Here is a 17,955-nt window from a genome sequence, read left to right as displayed (position 1 = left end):
TGGTGTGATGTTATACATTGGGATGGGATGGGGCATGGGTGTTAGGAAGGCATGTTGGTCAGAGGACAGCTTGCAGGAGTTGGTTTTCTCCTTCTACCAGGCAGGTCCCAGGTTTTGAACTCAGTTCATTAGCCTGGGCATCGGGAGCCTTTATCTACCGAACCATCTCACTTGCCCTCAACTCAGATTTCTGTGTTGTGATTTGATTCTGCAAACCTTTGTTTTAGACGGCTCGGTGGAAGGTCACCTCCAAGGAGGCCCTGCAGAGAATCAGTGAGTACTCTGAAGCCGCCATCACAATCAGAGGAACCTACTTCCCTCCTGGCAAAGAGCCCAAAGAAGGAGAGCGCAAGATTTACTTGGCGATTGAGAGTACGTACTGTTGCTTTTGTGTGAAGCTGAATTAGATCATTGATGTAGATGTGACACGGGTCAGGGTGAAGTTGATAGTAGGAAATCTGAAATTAGGGACATCTCTAAGAAATAGATGACCATGTGTCGCTTGAGGTCTTTGAAGTTCAGTAACCATATAGATAGAAAGCTGAATATAGATCTATTTGTGGGATTTAAATTTGAAAATTTTCTACAGAAAGTATGAATTTTAAGGACATACATCTTTCTTTTTTTTTCTTTTTTAAAAAAAACTGGACACTTGATGGTTTTGTGTGTCATCCTTGTGCAGGGGCCATGCTCGTCCTCTCTGCAGCCTTCGTATTTAGTGCATGAGCTGTCCAAGTGAGCACAGGACTGACAGCACCATAAGTCAAGTTAGGAAGCAGACCGCTGTACTAGTTCACTAGCCTGGCAGGCAGCGCACTCGCTAACATCGCGTGAGGTGCTGTCTCCTGGGTCTCCTTACAGTGCAGAAACAGCCAGTGTAGTTCAGTGGTGTGAACCGTATGCTTTCTACTCGACCTTCAGGTGCCAACGAACTGGCTGTGCAGAAAGCGAAGGCAGAAATCACCAGGCTCATAAAAGAAGAACTGATCCGACTGGTAAGTGAAACACACCCTCAGGCCTTATTTGTTGTAGTGACTGTTCATTGCATTTAATACAAGCAGGCATAGAAGTCATAAACACCTGTCTTGCTAGCTGATCACCTGTTAGCCCAGCAATTTGGGACTTGGAAGCAGTTGAATTTCAGGGACAGCCTGGTGGGACTTGAGACCCTGTCCCAACACAGAAATATATCTTTTTTTCTTTTTTTAAAGATTGTTTATTATGTATATACACTATTCTGCCTGCATGTATGCCTGCATGCCAGAAGAAGGCATCAGATCTCATTACAGGTGGTTCTGAGTCACCATGTGGTTGCTGGGAATTGAACTCAGGACCTCTGGAAGAGCAGCCAGTGCTCTTAACCTCTGAGCCATCTCTCCAGCCCCACATAAGTGTATAGTGATGGATTTTTAGAGTAGGCACTTCAGTGTAGTCACTATCTAAATGAAGAAATGCAGACCATTTCTCCATCTAGAAGCCTGGCCTCTGGCTTCCATGTCACTGTTCATCGCCCTCAGATAGACATATTGTGACTATAAATTTGGAGATTAGTTTTTTTTTTTTTTTTAAGATTTTATTTGTTTATTATGTATACAGCATGTATGACGGCAGGCCAGAAGAGGGCACCAGATCTAGTTACAGATGGTTGTGAGCCACCATGCAGTTGCTGGGAATTGAACTCAGGACCTCTGGAAGAGTAGTCAGTGCTCTTAACCTCTGAGCCATTTCTCCAGCCCCAGGAGATTAGTTTTATGTGTTTTCACCTCTGTATGGTGGACTATATGCTGTCTATTCTGTATATCTCAGCATTATATGAGGAGGCTATATATTGCAGGTAGCAACAATGGATGCCTTTTTATGCCTGTATGCTATTTAATTGCTTAAGTTAAATATGTATTATTAAATTAAATTAAATAAGTTAACTTACATATTGAACTTGAGGATATTCTGCTTTTGGCTTTTGTGAATAACATTTCTATGAACCTTCTTCCTTGACTTTTTGCTATACATTAATACATTTCTTTATTGAATATACACTTTGGAATAGAAATTCTGTTTATAAATTCTATACAGTTTATCTTGTTGGTAATTGTTACCACATTGTTTTGTAAAAGCATTTACCAGTGTTCACTCATCAGAGCATCTGGAAATGCCACACCTGTAGTGTAGTCAGTATTTCACAGTTTAGGCAGTGAGGTAATTTTGGAAAAAGAACAGCCTGCTAAAGATAACCTTTGTAAAGGGGGCCACAGATACATCACTGACCTTAAGTACCAGGTATGGGCTGTAAACTCTCCATACAGTCGCTGCTTTGAAAGGAAGTCTGGTAGTTATCTAAGGAAAGATGAGGGGGAGGAGTTCTGAAATCCCATTTATAATGCATAGAATTTGGGGGGGGGGAGTTTTTATTTTTTATTTATTTATTAATTTTTGGAAGCAGGGTTTCTCTGTGTAATCCTGGCCGTCCTGAACTCACTCTGTAGATCAGGCTGGCCTCAAACTCAGAGATCTACCTGCCTCTACCTCTTGAGTGCTGGGATTAAGGGCGTGTGCCCAACTTAAGAGGGGAGAATATACTTTTTTTTTTTTAAACACTTTTTGTTAACAATTTATTTTTATTTTGTTTTATTTTATTATGTGCATTGGTGTTTTGCCTCCATGTATGCCCATGTGTGGGTGTTGGATACCCTGGAACTGGAGGTACAGACAGTTGTGAGTTGCCATGTGGATGCTGGGATCCTCTGGGAGAGCAGCCAGTGCTCTTAACCGCTGAGCATTCTTTCTAGCCCAGGGAAATAGTTTTTTAAAAAGAGGGTATACAAAACAGGAGAGAAAATATAAACAAGCTTTAAGTCAAGAACTTCAAGCCAAATATGGTGACTCATTCCTGTAATCCCAGTACTTGGAAGGCTGGGGAAGAGGATTTCTAAATTCAGGGCTTGCTTGGGCTATTGAATGTGACCTTGTCTCAAAATCTACTAATAATATAGTAGTGTACAAAGGTCTCGAGATTGTTTCACCAAAGAGAAATAGAAAAAGAACTTCATGCTTCGAGACCTCAGAGGTATCAGGGAAGGGGTACGGGTGAACAGAGAGAATGAGTTCATTATTGAGCCGTTCCTCTTCCTCTACCTCTGCTTTTTTATTTTGGCTATCTGATGGTTTTACAAATTGCTAACAGAAGATGATCTCAAACATTTACTTTTTGTGTGTGTGTTCGCTTTTTCTAATCGTCTGTCTTTTATTTTCTATCATAGCAAAATTCGTATCAACCAACAAATAAAGGACGATACAAAGTATTATAAACATCTTGGAGCCACTTTGTACCTGTGCTGGTCTGTGAAGTTTACAATGTATTGTAAAGTAAGACTTTGAAAATTCTGTCTTGTGTATTTTTTAAATACAAGAAACCAGTGTTTGTTACAGAAGTTGTCTGTCAGTAAGTACTGCCCCACACTGATCCAAACTCCATTTCAATCAGACCTGTTTTCAGAGTGTGATGTTCTTAATGTAAACCTTAGATATCAATACTTAGACACCAATACTTTAAATGTCTGGAAACATTGGGGTTTTGTGTTGAATGTAGTAATAAATTATGTCAGTCACTAAGGGGCCACTGACCTCTCCTCTTTCACTGAAATTGTGATGTGATCAGCTCCTAAGAAAAGAGAGAAGTCCTTGTCATATTTTATTGCCACCGTTTAAGCTTAAATCTTATTTGACTGAATGGAATATGGGAACTGGATCTAAGAATGTTATAGTAGACGTTTACAAGATAGGTTCAAAGTTTTTTTAATTTTATCTTCAGAAATAAGTAGTAGTTGGTTTGCCTTTGTTTTTGTAAAATTAAACATAAGCAGCACTATGGGATTTTTGCATTTCTTTCCCTTTTCTTCCTCATTTGAGAGAGTCCCTGTATAGCTTAGGCTCGCCTTGAACTTGTGACCCTCTTGCATCTGCCTTTGTAGTTCCCACTTCTTTCCACTGCAGTAGTGCTCCTATTCAGGTTTGCTCTCAACCTCTGATTGCCTAAGTGCTAATTCATTTCTTGCTTACTTTTAGAGAAAGTAATTGTGCCCAATACATACTAAATATTGTTCCTTTTCCTCTGAAGAGTTTCTTTAAACATTTATATTATGGTACATACAAACACCTTATTACTTTTAATCTAATTTCCCTTCAGGATGATTGAGTAGGTTGTGAATTTTTCCCTCTTAAAACAAGGCAGGTATGAATGCCTGTCATCCTAGCACCCAAGAGGCAGGGGCAGAAAGATCATGAATTTGAGGCCATCCTGGGCTTACATAATGAAGCCTTACAGAAGGCAGAGGCAGGCAGATTTCTGGGAGTTCAAGGTCAGCGGTCAACCTCATTTATGGAACTAATTCCAGGACAGCCAAGGCTACACAATAAACCCTGTCTTAACACACACACACACACACACACACACACACACACACAAAAACAAACAAACACACAAGGCTGAGGATATGGATCAGTGAGGATATAGGTCAGTGGTAATACACTTTCCTAAGCATGCTCAAGATCTCACTCAAGAAAGAAACAAAACATTTTTTGTTAAGTGCTGATACTTAGGCAGATGAAATGACTCAGTGGGTAAGGTTCTTTCTACCAAATTTGGTCACCTAAATTTGATCAATCTTGTGATCCACTTAGCAGGAAGTGTAAGTTGTTCTTTGATATACATTATGTATGCGTATGTACATATGCACATGCTCACACACACAAATGTAGTAAAAGAAACAAATTACATTAAATAGTGATATTTAAGTTTCAGACTACAGACTCTCTTAGTAAAATTTAGTGCACAAAAACTCAAGAATTATACTTTAGAGCCTTTAGGGTCTGATTCTGAATGGTATGATTGGATTACCTAAAACTACTTTCAAGATTCCCAATACATGAAAACTTCATATTGTCACCAGTAAAAAAAAAAAAGCTTTTTCAGCTATTAAATATTTATTTAAGAGATATAAAGGTTCTTTAAGCATTCTTGATTTATACCAGGTGTGGTAGTTCACACTTGTAATCCCAGCCTTCAGGAGGCAGGGGCAGGATGATCCCTGGGTTCAAGACCAACCTGTTCTACATCGTGAGTTTCAGACCAGCCAGTACCACACAGTGAGACCCTGTCTTATAAAAAGAGAACAAACAAATATATATGTATATATTCTTGATTTAGAAGTTTTAAAGTCAGAGTATACTAGAGTTGTTAAAAGAAATACTTTTAAGGCTAGAGAGGTGATCCACTGAATAAGAGCACCTGGTGCTCTTGTAGATGGCCCAGGTTCAGTTCCTGTACCCACATGGCAGCTAATAGTTGTCTGTCATTCTAGTGAATAAATCTAAAGAACAATCAAAATTTTTAACGTAGTTAATAGCCATGTTGACAGATGAGTATTCTGTTTGTTAAGTGTATTTGTACTGGAAAGGGAAAATGGAATTGGGAAATGTTTTTAGACCTTTACATATCCAGTTACTTCTCTTTAAGGACGTAGAGGAAAATACCTGTAACCATAAAATGAATCAGAACTTTACACTAGAATTCTGGTCATCAGTACTTCTTCCCGCCTTAGTTATTTATCACCTAGCTGTAGTTTGTTACTTTACAAATATATGGCAGTCACACTAGTTCAATGGTGCTCCCTGAAACTCACTGGATCCCTTTGAGATTCAGAAGTTACATTATTTCAAATTTTCTGTTTGTGGCTCTAGTTGTGAAGAAACACTGATAGTATTTTGTTCTAAAATGAAATATTGCTCAGTACATTTTTTTAGTGTCAACACTGACTGATTTTTAAAGTTTGAATGATGTACAGATTTTGTTTTTTTTTAATGCAATATCAATATTTGCTGAAGCTCTCTAAATTCCTTACCGAATAAAGTTAATTCAGTCTGCATTGGTCTCAGATTATCTTTCCTCCAATACTTTGTGTTTTGCTTTTTCTCTAGTCTTTTTTTTAAATTGTAGACATCTAATAGAAGTATTATTGTTAATATATCTTTTTGCATTGTTTGAGACAGCGTTTAATTGTGTAACCCAGGTTGTCCTGGAACTTGCTTTGTAGACCAGGTTGGCCTTGAACTCAACAGAGAGATCTTCCTGCCTCTGCCTCCCAAGTGCTGGGGGGTATACATAGTGTTCATCTTTAAAAAAAAAAAACAACAAAAAAAAAAAACCTTTTCTTCTACATTATCAAGTATACATTCTTTTTTAAAAATAAATTTTATATATTTTACTTTATATGTGTTTTTTTTTGTCTCCATGTATATCTGTGCATCAAATATGTGCCTGGTGCCTGCAGAGGCCAGAAAAGGGCATTGGTTTCCCTAATATATGAAAACTTAATATTGTCACCAGAAAAAATACTTTATCAGGAATTAAGTAAGTGTTTTTTAAAGTAAGAGGCAGGGCCGGGCGGTGGTGGCGCACGCCTTTAACCCCAGCACTCGGGAGGCAGAGCCAGGCGGATCTCTGTGAGTTCGAGGCCAGCCTGGGCTACCAAGTGAGTTCCAGGAAAGGCGCAAAGCTACACAGAGAAACCCTGTCTCGAAAAACCAAAAAAAAAAAAAAAAGGCAGAAAAGTTCTTTAAGAATTCTTGACTTAAACCAGGTGTGGTGGCATACACGTCACCCCCGCCCTCGGGAGGCAGAGGCAGTTTGGTTGCCGAGTGTGCCATTTTGCCAGACCTATACATTCTTTTTAGAAAATATTCTTTCTGTTTGTTTGTTAGACCAGGCTGGCATCAAACTCAAAGTTCCACCTGCCTCTGCCTCCTGAGTGCTGGGATTAATAGAGTTCACTGCCACTGCTGAGCTACACATTCCTTTTTTGTTTATTTGTTTTTTTGAGACAGGGTTTCTCTGTGTAGCTTTGGAGCCTGTCCTGGAACTCACTTGTAGACCAGGCTGTCTTCAAACTCACAGAGATCTGCATGCCTCTGCCTCCCGAGTGCTGGGATTAAAGGCATGTGCCACCGTTGCCCATTGAGCTACACATTCTTAAAATGTGTGTGTGTGTGTGTGTGTGTGTGTGTGTGTGTGTGTGTGGTGCTTGGTTGCTTTGCAAGAGGTCTGGGTTTGGTCTTCAGCATTGCCGAAGAGGAAAAGGAGAAAGAGGAGGCGTGGACATGAAATACAGAGCGACCAGGGTCTGTATTTATACACTTGGTTATTCCCTGTGTAACTGGCCATGTTGGGCAGTCTGTGATTGGTCACCACAATGCTTCTCTGACTTCTGATTCATCTTCTGGAGCAGCAATCTCTAGAAACCAATGGAATTAATTAACTAGAGTTGACTTCTGTTTTAAAAGAGAAGCTCGACCTTGAATTGTGGTGTTGTATAAGTGCATACAGCCATCTATAGCATGTGGTGCTTTTTTTTAAAACAATCTGTATCTTTTTTTTTTTAAATTACAAATTACATATTATATATACTTTAGTGTTTGCCTCTATGTGCCTTTTCTTGTGAGTGTGCATGCCATGGTTCAGGTGTGGAGGTCAAGGAACAAGTCTTAGGAGTTGGTGCTCTCCTTCTACCAGGAATTGAACTCAACCTTGGTTGTAAGTACCTTTACCTGCTAAGCCATCTCACCTACCCCACATCAGCATCATGAGACTAGAAAACTAATAAACAAACTCTCTGAGATCGGAGTTGTCTCTGAGCTTCTTGTGCTATAACACATGTATGAGGGTTAAGACTCAAGGTTGTCCTCTGATCTCTAGATAGTTGCCTGCACTGAACACAATTTAGTGTGCACATTTAATGCACACACCCACACATGAACATAAAATGAACATAAAAATGAAAAAAGAAAGAAAACATACCAGCCATTTTTATTGAACTTAATACTATTTTTTTACTTTAATTTTTTTTGAGGCAGTGCCATATGTAGTCTAATGGTGTGGGATATTTGATGATATTGTGAAAGCCTGAGATTGTGTTAAAGTCTGCCTTGGGTGAGGGGGCGTGGCCAGTGACCAGTTGACAGGAGGAGGGAGGCACTGACTTGGAGATTGGTGGTTATTTTTTGGTTTGTGATGAGTGGAGAGGTGCTCTCTTGCTGATTTGCCACAGACAAACTGAGAAGTCAGCAGATTTGATGAGATACCTGGGAAGTCCTTTAGGGGAGAGTTAAAGATACTAAAAAGAAAAATCTTTCCCTCATTAAGAATGGGAACTATCACAATGCAGGGAATTAGGACTGTTTAGAGATACTATGGATGGCTTGAAAATGGAAAGGATAAATGAGAGGATGAACAACTTAGCTGGGATTGACATAATATCAGTGGTAATTACTGTTAGTTTGGTAATTCATATTTTATTATCCTTAAAAAAGTGTAACACGAATTCTAAATGGTCTTTTAATAAAAATTCCTGGTGCAAGATTCTGCTGAAAGATCAGAGAAGCAGAGCAAGCCATAGCCACCACCTCTATCTCACCAATTCCTCAGCCTGAAAGAGCCTCAGCTGATAGGCCTCCAGCTGAAAGGGGCGCTTCTGCCAAAAGGGCTTCCTCAGTGGAAAAGGCTTCGTTCCTGTCTCCTCTAACCTTATATACCTTTCTCTGCCCACCACATCACTTCCTATCTTAACTTCTCCAGTGCTAGGATTAAAGACCTGTGATTCCCAAGTATTAGGATTAAAAGCATGTGTGCTTCCCAGTACTGGGATTAAAGGTGTGTGCCACCACTGCCTGGCTCTGTTTTCTCTCCTAGACTGAGTCAATCTCATGTAGTCCAGGGTGGCTTTAAACTCACAGAGATCCAGACAGACCTCTGCCTCCTGAGTGCTAGGATTAAAGATGTATACCACCACTGCCTGACCTTTATATTTAATCTAGTGGGTTGTTCTGTCCTCTGATCTTCAGGCATGTTAGATTATATATAACCCATTATATCACCCCAGAAGTGGTTTCATAACTGTGCCAGAAATGAAACTTGATAAGATACAACCCTTACTATTGATAAGACAAGCCTTTAAAAGACTATTGATAAGATACAAGCTTTAGAGAAACTTACTAATGAAAATGAGAAAAAAATTGATTGATATAAGCCTTAGAAGGACCTGCTAATGAATAAAAAACCATTCAGACACAGACAGGAATTTAGAGAAGAACCAACAGCACCACTGCATAATGAAACTGAAAAGAGGTGGCCCAAGGTTATTAAAAAACCACCTTAGTGTATCCAGTTATTATACAAGGGCAACTAGCAGACAGTAGGCACCTGCAAGGTTATGAAGAAAGTAAATGTAATCCTCTAGAAACATTTGAGGAGATTTAAGGAAGCATTCATTTCATTTGGTATTCATTCACCTTATGTGAAGCAGATGTTAAATTCATGGGCAACTCAGAATTGAATTATCCCCAAGATTGGAAAGATGTAGCTTACAGCAATATTGGAAGCTGGTCCTCAGTTCTCAATGGAGAACATGGTGGAAAGAGGAAGCTAGGGTCATAGAACAGTGAAATAGGGCTGGAAGTATTGATAGTTCCCAAAATCAGTTTCTAGGTGAGGACCAATAAGCTGAGTTGCAAAGACAGTTTGAATTTGATGATCATACCTTGGCCTTATGCCATTTAGCAGCTGTAAATGCTTGGGACAAGGTTGAAGAATCAGGAAAGAGGTCTGAATCACTTATTAAAATTATACAAGTCCCAGCTGGGTGGTTGTGGCGTATGCCTTTGATCCCAGCACTTAGGAGGCAGAGCCAGGCTAATCTCTGTGAGTTTGAGGCCAGCCTGGTCTACAGAGCAAGATCCAGGAGAGGCTCCAAAGCTACATGGGGAAACCCTGTCTTGAAAAACAAACAAACAAAAAAAAAAAAAAAATGAGAAGCACTCACTGATTTTTCACAAAGATTGAACTCAGCTGTAAATACCATGATATCAGATCCACAAGTTAGATGAATATTAATTGAATCTTTGCTATTTGAAAGTGCTAATTCAGAATGTAAAAGGGTGATTTGGCCCTTAAAGCCTAGATCTGCACCAATAGATGGATGGATTAAAAATACAGCTGATATTGGATTTCACCCAGTATCTTGAAAGAAATAATTTCTAGACATTTTCAAAAAAATCAAGATGAAAGATGTTCTATTGTGGTTAGCAAGGTCATTTGAAAAGGGATTGTAGGCAAGGTGTTCTTAGAAACAATGTTTTTTTCTAGAGATAATCCAAACAGAAGGTGCCAGTGTTCTGTAGTATGCAAAAGGTATGGCAAAGGCCGGGTTTGGACTAATGAATGCAGATCAACAAAGGACAGACAAGGTAACCCTTTGTCATCAGAAAACACCCTGAGGGGACTCCCAGGGGCCCCAATATCAAATTGGTTCATTCATTCCCTGACGGCATCAGAAAACTCATTCACAGAGTAAAACCATACTGTTCTGGATGTAATCAAGGATGGAAGAGCTTTAATAGATATAACAAAAATTTCAGGAGAGACAAGAAAACAAGTAATTTTGCAACCCAAAGCTAAAAATACAAGTAAATGGTATTGAGAATGAAGGTTTAGTAGACACAGGAGCAGATGTAACAATATTATCAAAATCTTGTTCATCTTGTAGAAATTGGAACTTTATCTCAGGTAAAACAAAGTACAAGATGGATTGAGTGTGTAGGGCTAGAAGGACAAAGAGGAAAATTAAAGTCATATGTGGCTAACATAGCAAGAAATTTATGGGGACATGGTTTGTTGTAGCAATGGAAAACACAGATTAACATTCCTCCAATCTCAGAAAAAAACATACTTCTGAATAAAGAATACTTCTGAATAAAATATTAAAAGGTATTATCAGCTGGGCGGTGGTGGCACATGCCTTTAATCCCAGCACTCAGGCAGAGGCAGGTGGATCTCTGTGAGTTCGACGCCAGCCTGGTCTACAAAGCAAGTCTCGAAAAACCAAAAAAAAAAAAAAAAAAAAAAAAAAGGCATTATCAAGAACAGTCGCTGACTGTTCAGGTTGTCAATAAAAAGTACACAACAGCTGTTCTTCTTCCAACAGTACCAACAGCCCTACTATTAAAATGATTAACTGACAGACCTGTTTGTGTGGAAAAATGGCCTTTGACATCAAAAAATTACAGGCACTAGAACAGCTGGTACAGGAGCAGCTGAATGTTCATATTGAAGAATCAACCAGTCCTTGGAATTCTATATTTGTCATTAAAAAGACATCTGAAAAATGGAGAATGGTAACAAATATGACAGCTGTAAATACAATAATTCAGTCAATGGACTTTTTGCAGCCTGGAATACCCTTGCCTTCTTTATTACCTAAAGAATGGTCTATTATAATGATTGATTTAAAAGACTGCTTCTTTACTATACCTTTATAAGAATGGGATAGAGAAAAATCTACCTTCATGGAGTCTACTTTTAATAATTCCCAGCTTATTAAAAAGTACCATTGAAAAGTTCTTCCACAAGGAATGTAATAGCCCTACCATGTGTTAATATTTTACAAAACAGCCATTAGAAATAATTTGTAAACAGTTTCCTCAATCTATAATTTACCATTATATGGATGATATCTTACTGGCTGGTTCAGACACAGATACCTGGGGGGGGAGGTGCTTGACAAAGTAAAGAGAATTTTTCCTTGTTGGGGATTACAAATTGCTCCTGAAAAATACAAAGAGGAGATTCTATTAATTACTTAGGATATAAGATAGTATTACAGAAAATTCAACCACAAAAAGTACAAATGGGAGATCAGTTACAAACTTTTTTAATTTATTGATTATGTATACAGTATTCTTTCTGTATGTATTTCTGCCGGCCAGAAGAGCACACCAGATCTCATTACAGATGGTTGTAAACCACCATGCTGTTGCTGGGAACTGAACTCAAGACCTCTGGAAGAACAGTCAGTGCTCTTAACCACTGAGCCATCTCTCCAGCTCCCCAATTACAAACTTTTAATGATTTTCAAAAATTGCTGGGAGATACTGTCTGTGGCCCACAATTGGATTAACTACTTAAGAGCTAAGTAATTTCTTTCAAACCTTACAAGGTGACTAGGATTTAAATAGTTCAAGAAAATTATCAGCTGAGGCTCAGAGAGAATTGGCTCTGGTAGAAGAGAAGTTACAGAATGTATGTGAGTCTCTTGAATCCAGAGCTTGATTGTGTACTAGTCATTTTACCTTCTACTCATTTTCCTATGGGAATTCTTATGGAGAGAGAAGATAATAGCTTAGAATGGATATTTTTGCAGACAAACAGTAAAAAATTAAAGACCTATGTAGAAAAGGTTTCTGAGTTGATTCTGAAAGGAAAATTGAGACTTTGCAAATTAGCAGGAATAGTCCCAGCGAAAATTGTGGTACCTTTTACTAATGCTGAAATTGCCTCATTATGGGCAGAAAATGAACATTGACAAAGAGTTTACAGTAAGTTTTGGGGAGAGATAAGCAACAAATGTTCCCAAAACAAGAGACTTAAGTTTAGAAAAAGGTCTAATTGGATTCTCCCTCGTATAATAAAAGGAACACCAATTTCTGGAACCTGTACATTCTATACTAATGCAAATAAATCAGAAAAGGTAGGTTATAAATCAGGAAAAATAAAGTGGCTTGAAGCCCTTACAATTCAGTTAAAAAAATCAGAATTATATCCTATTCTCATGGTATTATAACTTTCCTCTTAACGTTGGGCACCACCTGTTGGAGACTGCTGACAAGTCACCTCATTATCTGGGTCAAGGCATTCGGATTGTAGACATAACAAAGAAGACAACAGAGTTGAGAGGACTGCCAGCCAGTGCCGGACAGTCCTGAGTTTATTTCACAGCCAGCTTAAACACAGTCTTGAAGGACAGAAGTAGAACAACGCACAGCTCGGGCATTCAACCACTGTCTGTCCTGTCCTTGAATCAAGGAGCAGGCAGTTTCATTTTCTATCTCTGTGTACTTCCAGCTGGCATCAGCAGCCTGCATATAGCTAGATAGTGTGTTTCTTCCCACGGGCTACTCAGGACTTTCTCTCCGTCCTTCAGGGAGACTATAGGCTAATCAGGACTTTCTCACAGCCCTAGAGCAAGCATGTCCGAACTCTATTGACTCAGAATAGACTTCAGATTCTATTTTAACTATGTGAAACTGTGGAAGCCTCGGGCTAGGGTGGGGAGCCGGTCCTCAGGAGGAGGGGGAACGCCTCACTCACAGCCGTTTTGCCTCACTCACAGCGGTTTCGCTGGTCTGGGGGCTAAACTTGATGAGGAACTGAGACCAGATTAGCTCCTTTTCAGGAATGGAACAGTGTAGGTTTTTCCTGGTTTTATGGAGCTCTGCAGGCAGCACCCTGCAGCTTCAAGTGCCTACCAGCCAGGGAAGAAGCTGAGGGTGGGAGCCACCCAGGCCTTTGGATTTTGCCCCACGTTGAGTGCCAGATATTGGTGAAATTATTATGGCCACTCCAGGTAGTTAAAAGGGAGGTTTATTTTGTGGTGTAACTTATAAGTGAAGGGATAGTTTACAGGGTCTGGGAAAGGTGTAGTGCAGTCTGGCAGTGTTCTCTGGAGAACTCTGCTCGGTCTACCTCCATCATCCAGGGTCCAGGAACCAAGAGAGCCTGCACATCCAGATCTCTCGGGTCTTCAGCATCCTCTCTCAGCCCCACCTTGTAGGCGTGACTGTTATCAAAGCCTCAATGGGGGTTGGAACTTAGAGGTCAAAACTGGAATGGCTACCCACTACAATATAACCTACCAATAAAGGAACTCCCTGAAGTTAGGATTGGGGCAGGTTTATATTTTGTCTTTCCAGGAGAATAAAAGTGTACAACTAAGGAATCTGAAGACAAATGAGACATTTAAGAATTAGATTAAGAAGAAGGATGAATCAAGATAAAATGTCCCAAGAAAAAGAGTAAATTGTGCTGGAGAGATGGCTCAGAGGTTAAGAGCACCGAGTGCTCTTCCACGGGTTCTGAGTTCAATTCCCAGCACCCATATGGTGGCTCACAACCATCTGTAATGGGATCTGACACCCTTTCCTGTGTACATAATAAATAAATAAATCTTTTAAAAAAAAAAGAGTAAGTTGGCCTAATGATGTAACACATTTCCAACACTTTAGAATTTCATAAATCTTCCCAAATACTTGTTTTTGCTTCTCTCTGCAAACAAACATTCAATGGTCTTATTGTGGTCCCAATTCAATTAAAATTCAAAGCTAGCTTTGGAGTTGGACCATGGCTCCCTCCTTCTCTAAACCCAAGTATGTTTGTTAAAGGAAAATCCAAAAATCTCTGTCTCATGTCAGAAGAGCCACCTGGTATGGTATAGAAGAACACTAAAATTAAGGGATCATTTTATTTATCACCACTAATCTCATAATTCTTTGGCTTTATTTTTACTCTAAAATTTTTTTCTTAAGATAAAAATAGTAGCCGGGCGGTGGTGGTGCACGCCTTTAATCCCAGCACTCGGGGAGGCAGAGGCAGGCGGATCTCTGTGAGTTCGAGGCCAGCCTGGGCTACCAAGTGAGTTCCAGGAAAGGTGCAAAGCTACACAAGAAACCCTGTTTCGAAAAACCAAAAAAAAAAAGAAAAAAGATAAAAATAGTAAGTAGGAACTATGTATACTCTGGATGTACTTAAATAGTTTGTGATTCTCTAACTTTTCAGAGATCTGCTGTATATGGCATTTAAAATGTGTAACTTTTATATAGTGAATCATGACCATTCCTAACAGTGACCTTTGAGGCCTCCAAAAAGATGGTGGGGCCCTGCAACGACAAAGCTACCTGGATTGTGATAATGCCATTGAGCTGACAAACACCATCCAAAGATCAGTTTCAGACTACAAACTGCTCAGGACAACTTCAAAGCAGTTAGCTGAGATGGTCCTGCTTTATAGACCACTCCAGCCAGAACATCAGATAAGCCTTGCACTTACCCATCACACTGACAACAGCTAGGTCTCCCAGGACTTGACAATCGTCCCAATTTTTTCAGGATCCACTAAAGTTGCTGTCACCCCCAGACAACAGGAAGTAATTTTAAGAACATGATGCCCACATTCCCAAGAGGTGGAGTGGGTGATTGTTGGTCGTTAGGTGTGTTGGTTATTCTACGGGCGCTGCTCCTCGTGGCTGGTCACCACCCACAGCAGCCATGCCGGCGGAGGAGAATGCTGATTAAAGGAATCATAGGCCATGGTTACCTTTTTAGAGCTTTATTGGGAGGGGGGAGAGAGAGGGGGGAGAGAGGGAGAGAGAGAGAGAGAGAGACCGTGCAGAAGGAAGGAGCAGAAAGGAATGAGACAGAGAGCACACAGAGGGCCCACCAACTCTTTAGGCTGGGATGCTGTCGAAGGCTGATGACGTAATTAAAGACAAAATCCTTACAAGGTGGGTTATGGATGTTTGTCATTATTTTTCGAGACAGGGTTTCTCTGTGTAGCTTTGGAGCCTTTCCTGGAGCTCACTCTGTAGCCCAGGCTGGCCTTGAACTCACAGAGATCTGTCTTGCTCTGACTTTGGAGTGCTGGGATTAAAGGCATGTGCTACTAAGCCGGGCAGTATGTTTGTCATTGTTCAGGGGGACTAGTTACAAGTTGTTACTGGTCATGGTCTTGGACGAAGCTAAACAAAGAAGGTTAGATTAAGGAATTTCTTTCTCTTTCTGCTATCTTTTCTCTTCTAATATAATCTTGAAAAAATGGGGATGGGGAATGAAAAGAAAGAAAGGGGGTATAGGAATGATACAATAAAAGGGAAGATTGACTCTACTGAAAAGCAACTACTAGTCTCAAATATTTTACACTGGTATGGATTTTTGTATATTGATACAAATTTAAGGTTTTATTGTTATAACATACTGTCTATATTTTTACTCTTGTTTAAGGTATTGTACCTATGCAGCTCATTTAAAAATGTAACATAGCCGGGCGATGGTGGTGCGCACCTTTAATCCCAGCACTTGGGAGGCAGAGCCAGGTGGATCTCTGTGAGTTTGAGGCCAGCCTGGTCTACAGAGTGAGAGCCAGGACAGGCACCAAAACTACACAGAGAAACCCTGTCTCAAAAAAAAAAGTAATATAAATTTATGGTCCTTGAAAGCTATTATTAAAACTGTTTAGGATAACCAAGAAATTCAGGTTAGCTTTTTTCCCAGGTGGCTGACAAAGATGGTAGAGGGCCAGATGTAGCTCAAATCCTAATTGTGCTTAAATAATAAAAACCCAGAACCAGATATTGAAGTAAATGCTGAAAGATCAGTAAAGGAACCAGCCACTAGAGAGACTTCTTACCTCTCCCGAATCCTCAGCCGGGAAGAAAATGAGCTCCTGTCTCCTCTCACCTTATATTCCTCTCTCCACCCAGTCATATCACTTCCTGTCTCCACCTCCCTAGTGCTGGGATTAAAGGTGTGTGCCACCACTGCCTGGCTCTGTTTCCCTTTTAGACTGGATCAATCTTGTGTAGCCCAGGGTGGCCCTGAAATTACAGAGATCTGTCTGCCTCTGCCTCCCAAGTGCTGGGATTAAAGGTGTGTGCCACCACTACCTGGCCTCTATGGCTAACTAGTGGCTTAGCTCAGCTCTCTCATTTTCAGGTAAGCTTTATTTGTTAGATCACAAACAAAATATCACCACAGGTGGGTTCTAATTGCTAGATGGCTAAGGCTATCTTGGCCACTTGGTGGCCATTGTGGCCAAGCAGGTACTACTGTGGTTGAAGGTGGTAGTTGTGTGCGGTGAGGACATCAACATTTCTGGAAATTTCTACAGAAGCAAGTTAAAGTACTTGGCCTTTCTCTGAAAGTGGATGAACACCAATCTCTCTCAAGGACCCTACTAATTCCAAGGCCTGAGCCATAGTTTTTGGTGCACTGCATGAGGTATGCTGCCCCACAAGACTAATCAAGGCCAGGCTGCCCTGGAACTCAAAGTGTTGGATGATATCCCTCCACCCTATGACAAGGTTGCTTACCGGGGGCATCTGGCTCATGAGATCCGTGAAAATAACAGGCAATGACAGCCACTCTTGAGGAGATATGGAAGATATGGAAGGAAAAGGCCAAGATCCACTATTGGAAGAATAAGCAGCTCTTAAAGCTACAGAAATGGCAGAAAAGAATGTGGATTTAAAAAAAAAAAGCATCAGCAAGTACACAGAGGTCCTCAGGACCAAGGGTCTCCTTGTGTGAGCCCAATAAAGACCTGGCTTACCTTTCCCCCCTGCTGATCAGGGAAGTGGGGGCAAATGTGCCTTTGTCCCTGCTCCTGTGGGAAGAGGGTCCTTTTGGACCGCTCTTAGAGCTCTGCATCACCTATGTACTGAGATTTATTAAAGTGGTAACCATGGAAAATAAAAAGAAATGCAGGCTAGTAGTTTGATATCTATAACATTCAAACTTGTAGTCATGTTAGGTATGTTTTCAAGGTTAGACACACATATTTTAGAGAGATAAGTGGTCTTCAAACACTTCAGTGATTTATAGAATATGGCATTTAAAATGTTTTAAAAGTACTGGAGGGCTCCTGTTGCAAATCACCCTCTGGAGCGATGGAAGGATCTTTCTACTAGCACGTGGAGGAGACCCGATCTAGTGTTGGTGTGGCCCCGGAGTTTGGTTTATGTCTTTCCTTAGGACAATGAGGTTCCTCTTTGGATCCCTGAGCACTGAACGTCCCTTGTGGCTGCTGCTGAAGCCCAACATGACAGAGACCCAATGGGTCATCATGAAAAAAAATCTACCCTTCTGATGCCAATGGAGATTGAGAGTCCAATATGGCCAGCTTTGGCAAGCATTAATGTAAGCCTAGGAACTGTAGCCATGAGATTGAATTCTCCAGAAGAGCTGCCAGGCAAAGTCATGCTCGGATCAAGAAAAACGGGCTTTGGTGGTTCGTGTTCCTGAAGTTGTATCCATGCCAGTGGATATCCACACAATCCAGAAGAGAATTTGACATTGCTTCT

General features: G+C 40.4%; 1 protein-coding gene, 1 non-coding gene and 1 pseudogene across 4 annotated transcripts in view; 2 read left to right on the top strand and 1 right to left on the bottom strand.

Moving 5' to 3' along the window:
• The window catches only part of Ddx46 (DEAD-box helicase 46), a 54,534-nt gene extending 48,615 nt beyond the window's left edge, over nucleotides 1-5,919 (top strand). For all 3 annotated transcript variants that reach the window (XM_028863469.2, XM_028863462.2, XM_028863458.2), the window contains exons 21-23: nucleotides 228-372; nucleotides 922-995; nucleotides 3,258-5,919. In XM_028863469.2, the coding sequence (XP_028719302.1) occupies nucleotides 228-372; nucleotides 922-995; nucleotides 3,258-3,305 (267 nt within the window). In that variant the 3' untranslated portion in view covers nucleotides 3,306-5,919. The remainder of the gene's footprint in view (nucleotides 1-227; nucleotides 373-921; nucleotides 996-3,257) is intronic.
• LOC114689556 lies at nucleotides 638-743 on the bottom strand. Its single transcript, XR_003733936.1, has one exon. It is a non-coding gene; the product is annotated as a U6 spliceosomal RNA (small nuclear RNA).
• Nucleotides 5,920-16,644: 10,725 nt separating the features above from the next.
• Nucleotides 16,645-17,448, top strand: LOC114689536 (annotated as a pseudogene).
• Nucleotides 17,449-17,955: the final 507 nt, after the last annotated feature.

This window comes from Peromyscus leucopus, chromosome 5 (genome assembly GCF_004664715.2).
Source record: "Peromyscus leucopus breed LL Stock chromosome 5, UCI_PerLeu_2.1, whole genome shotgun sequence".
Classification (NCBI taxonomy): domain Eukaryota; kingdom Metazoa; phylum Chordata; class Mammalia; order Rodentia; family Cricetidae; genus Peromyscus; species Peromyscus leucopus.
Note: the sequence above shows the minus strand (reverse complement) of the source record. Positions and strands in the feature narration are given on the sequence as shown.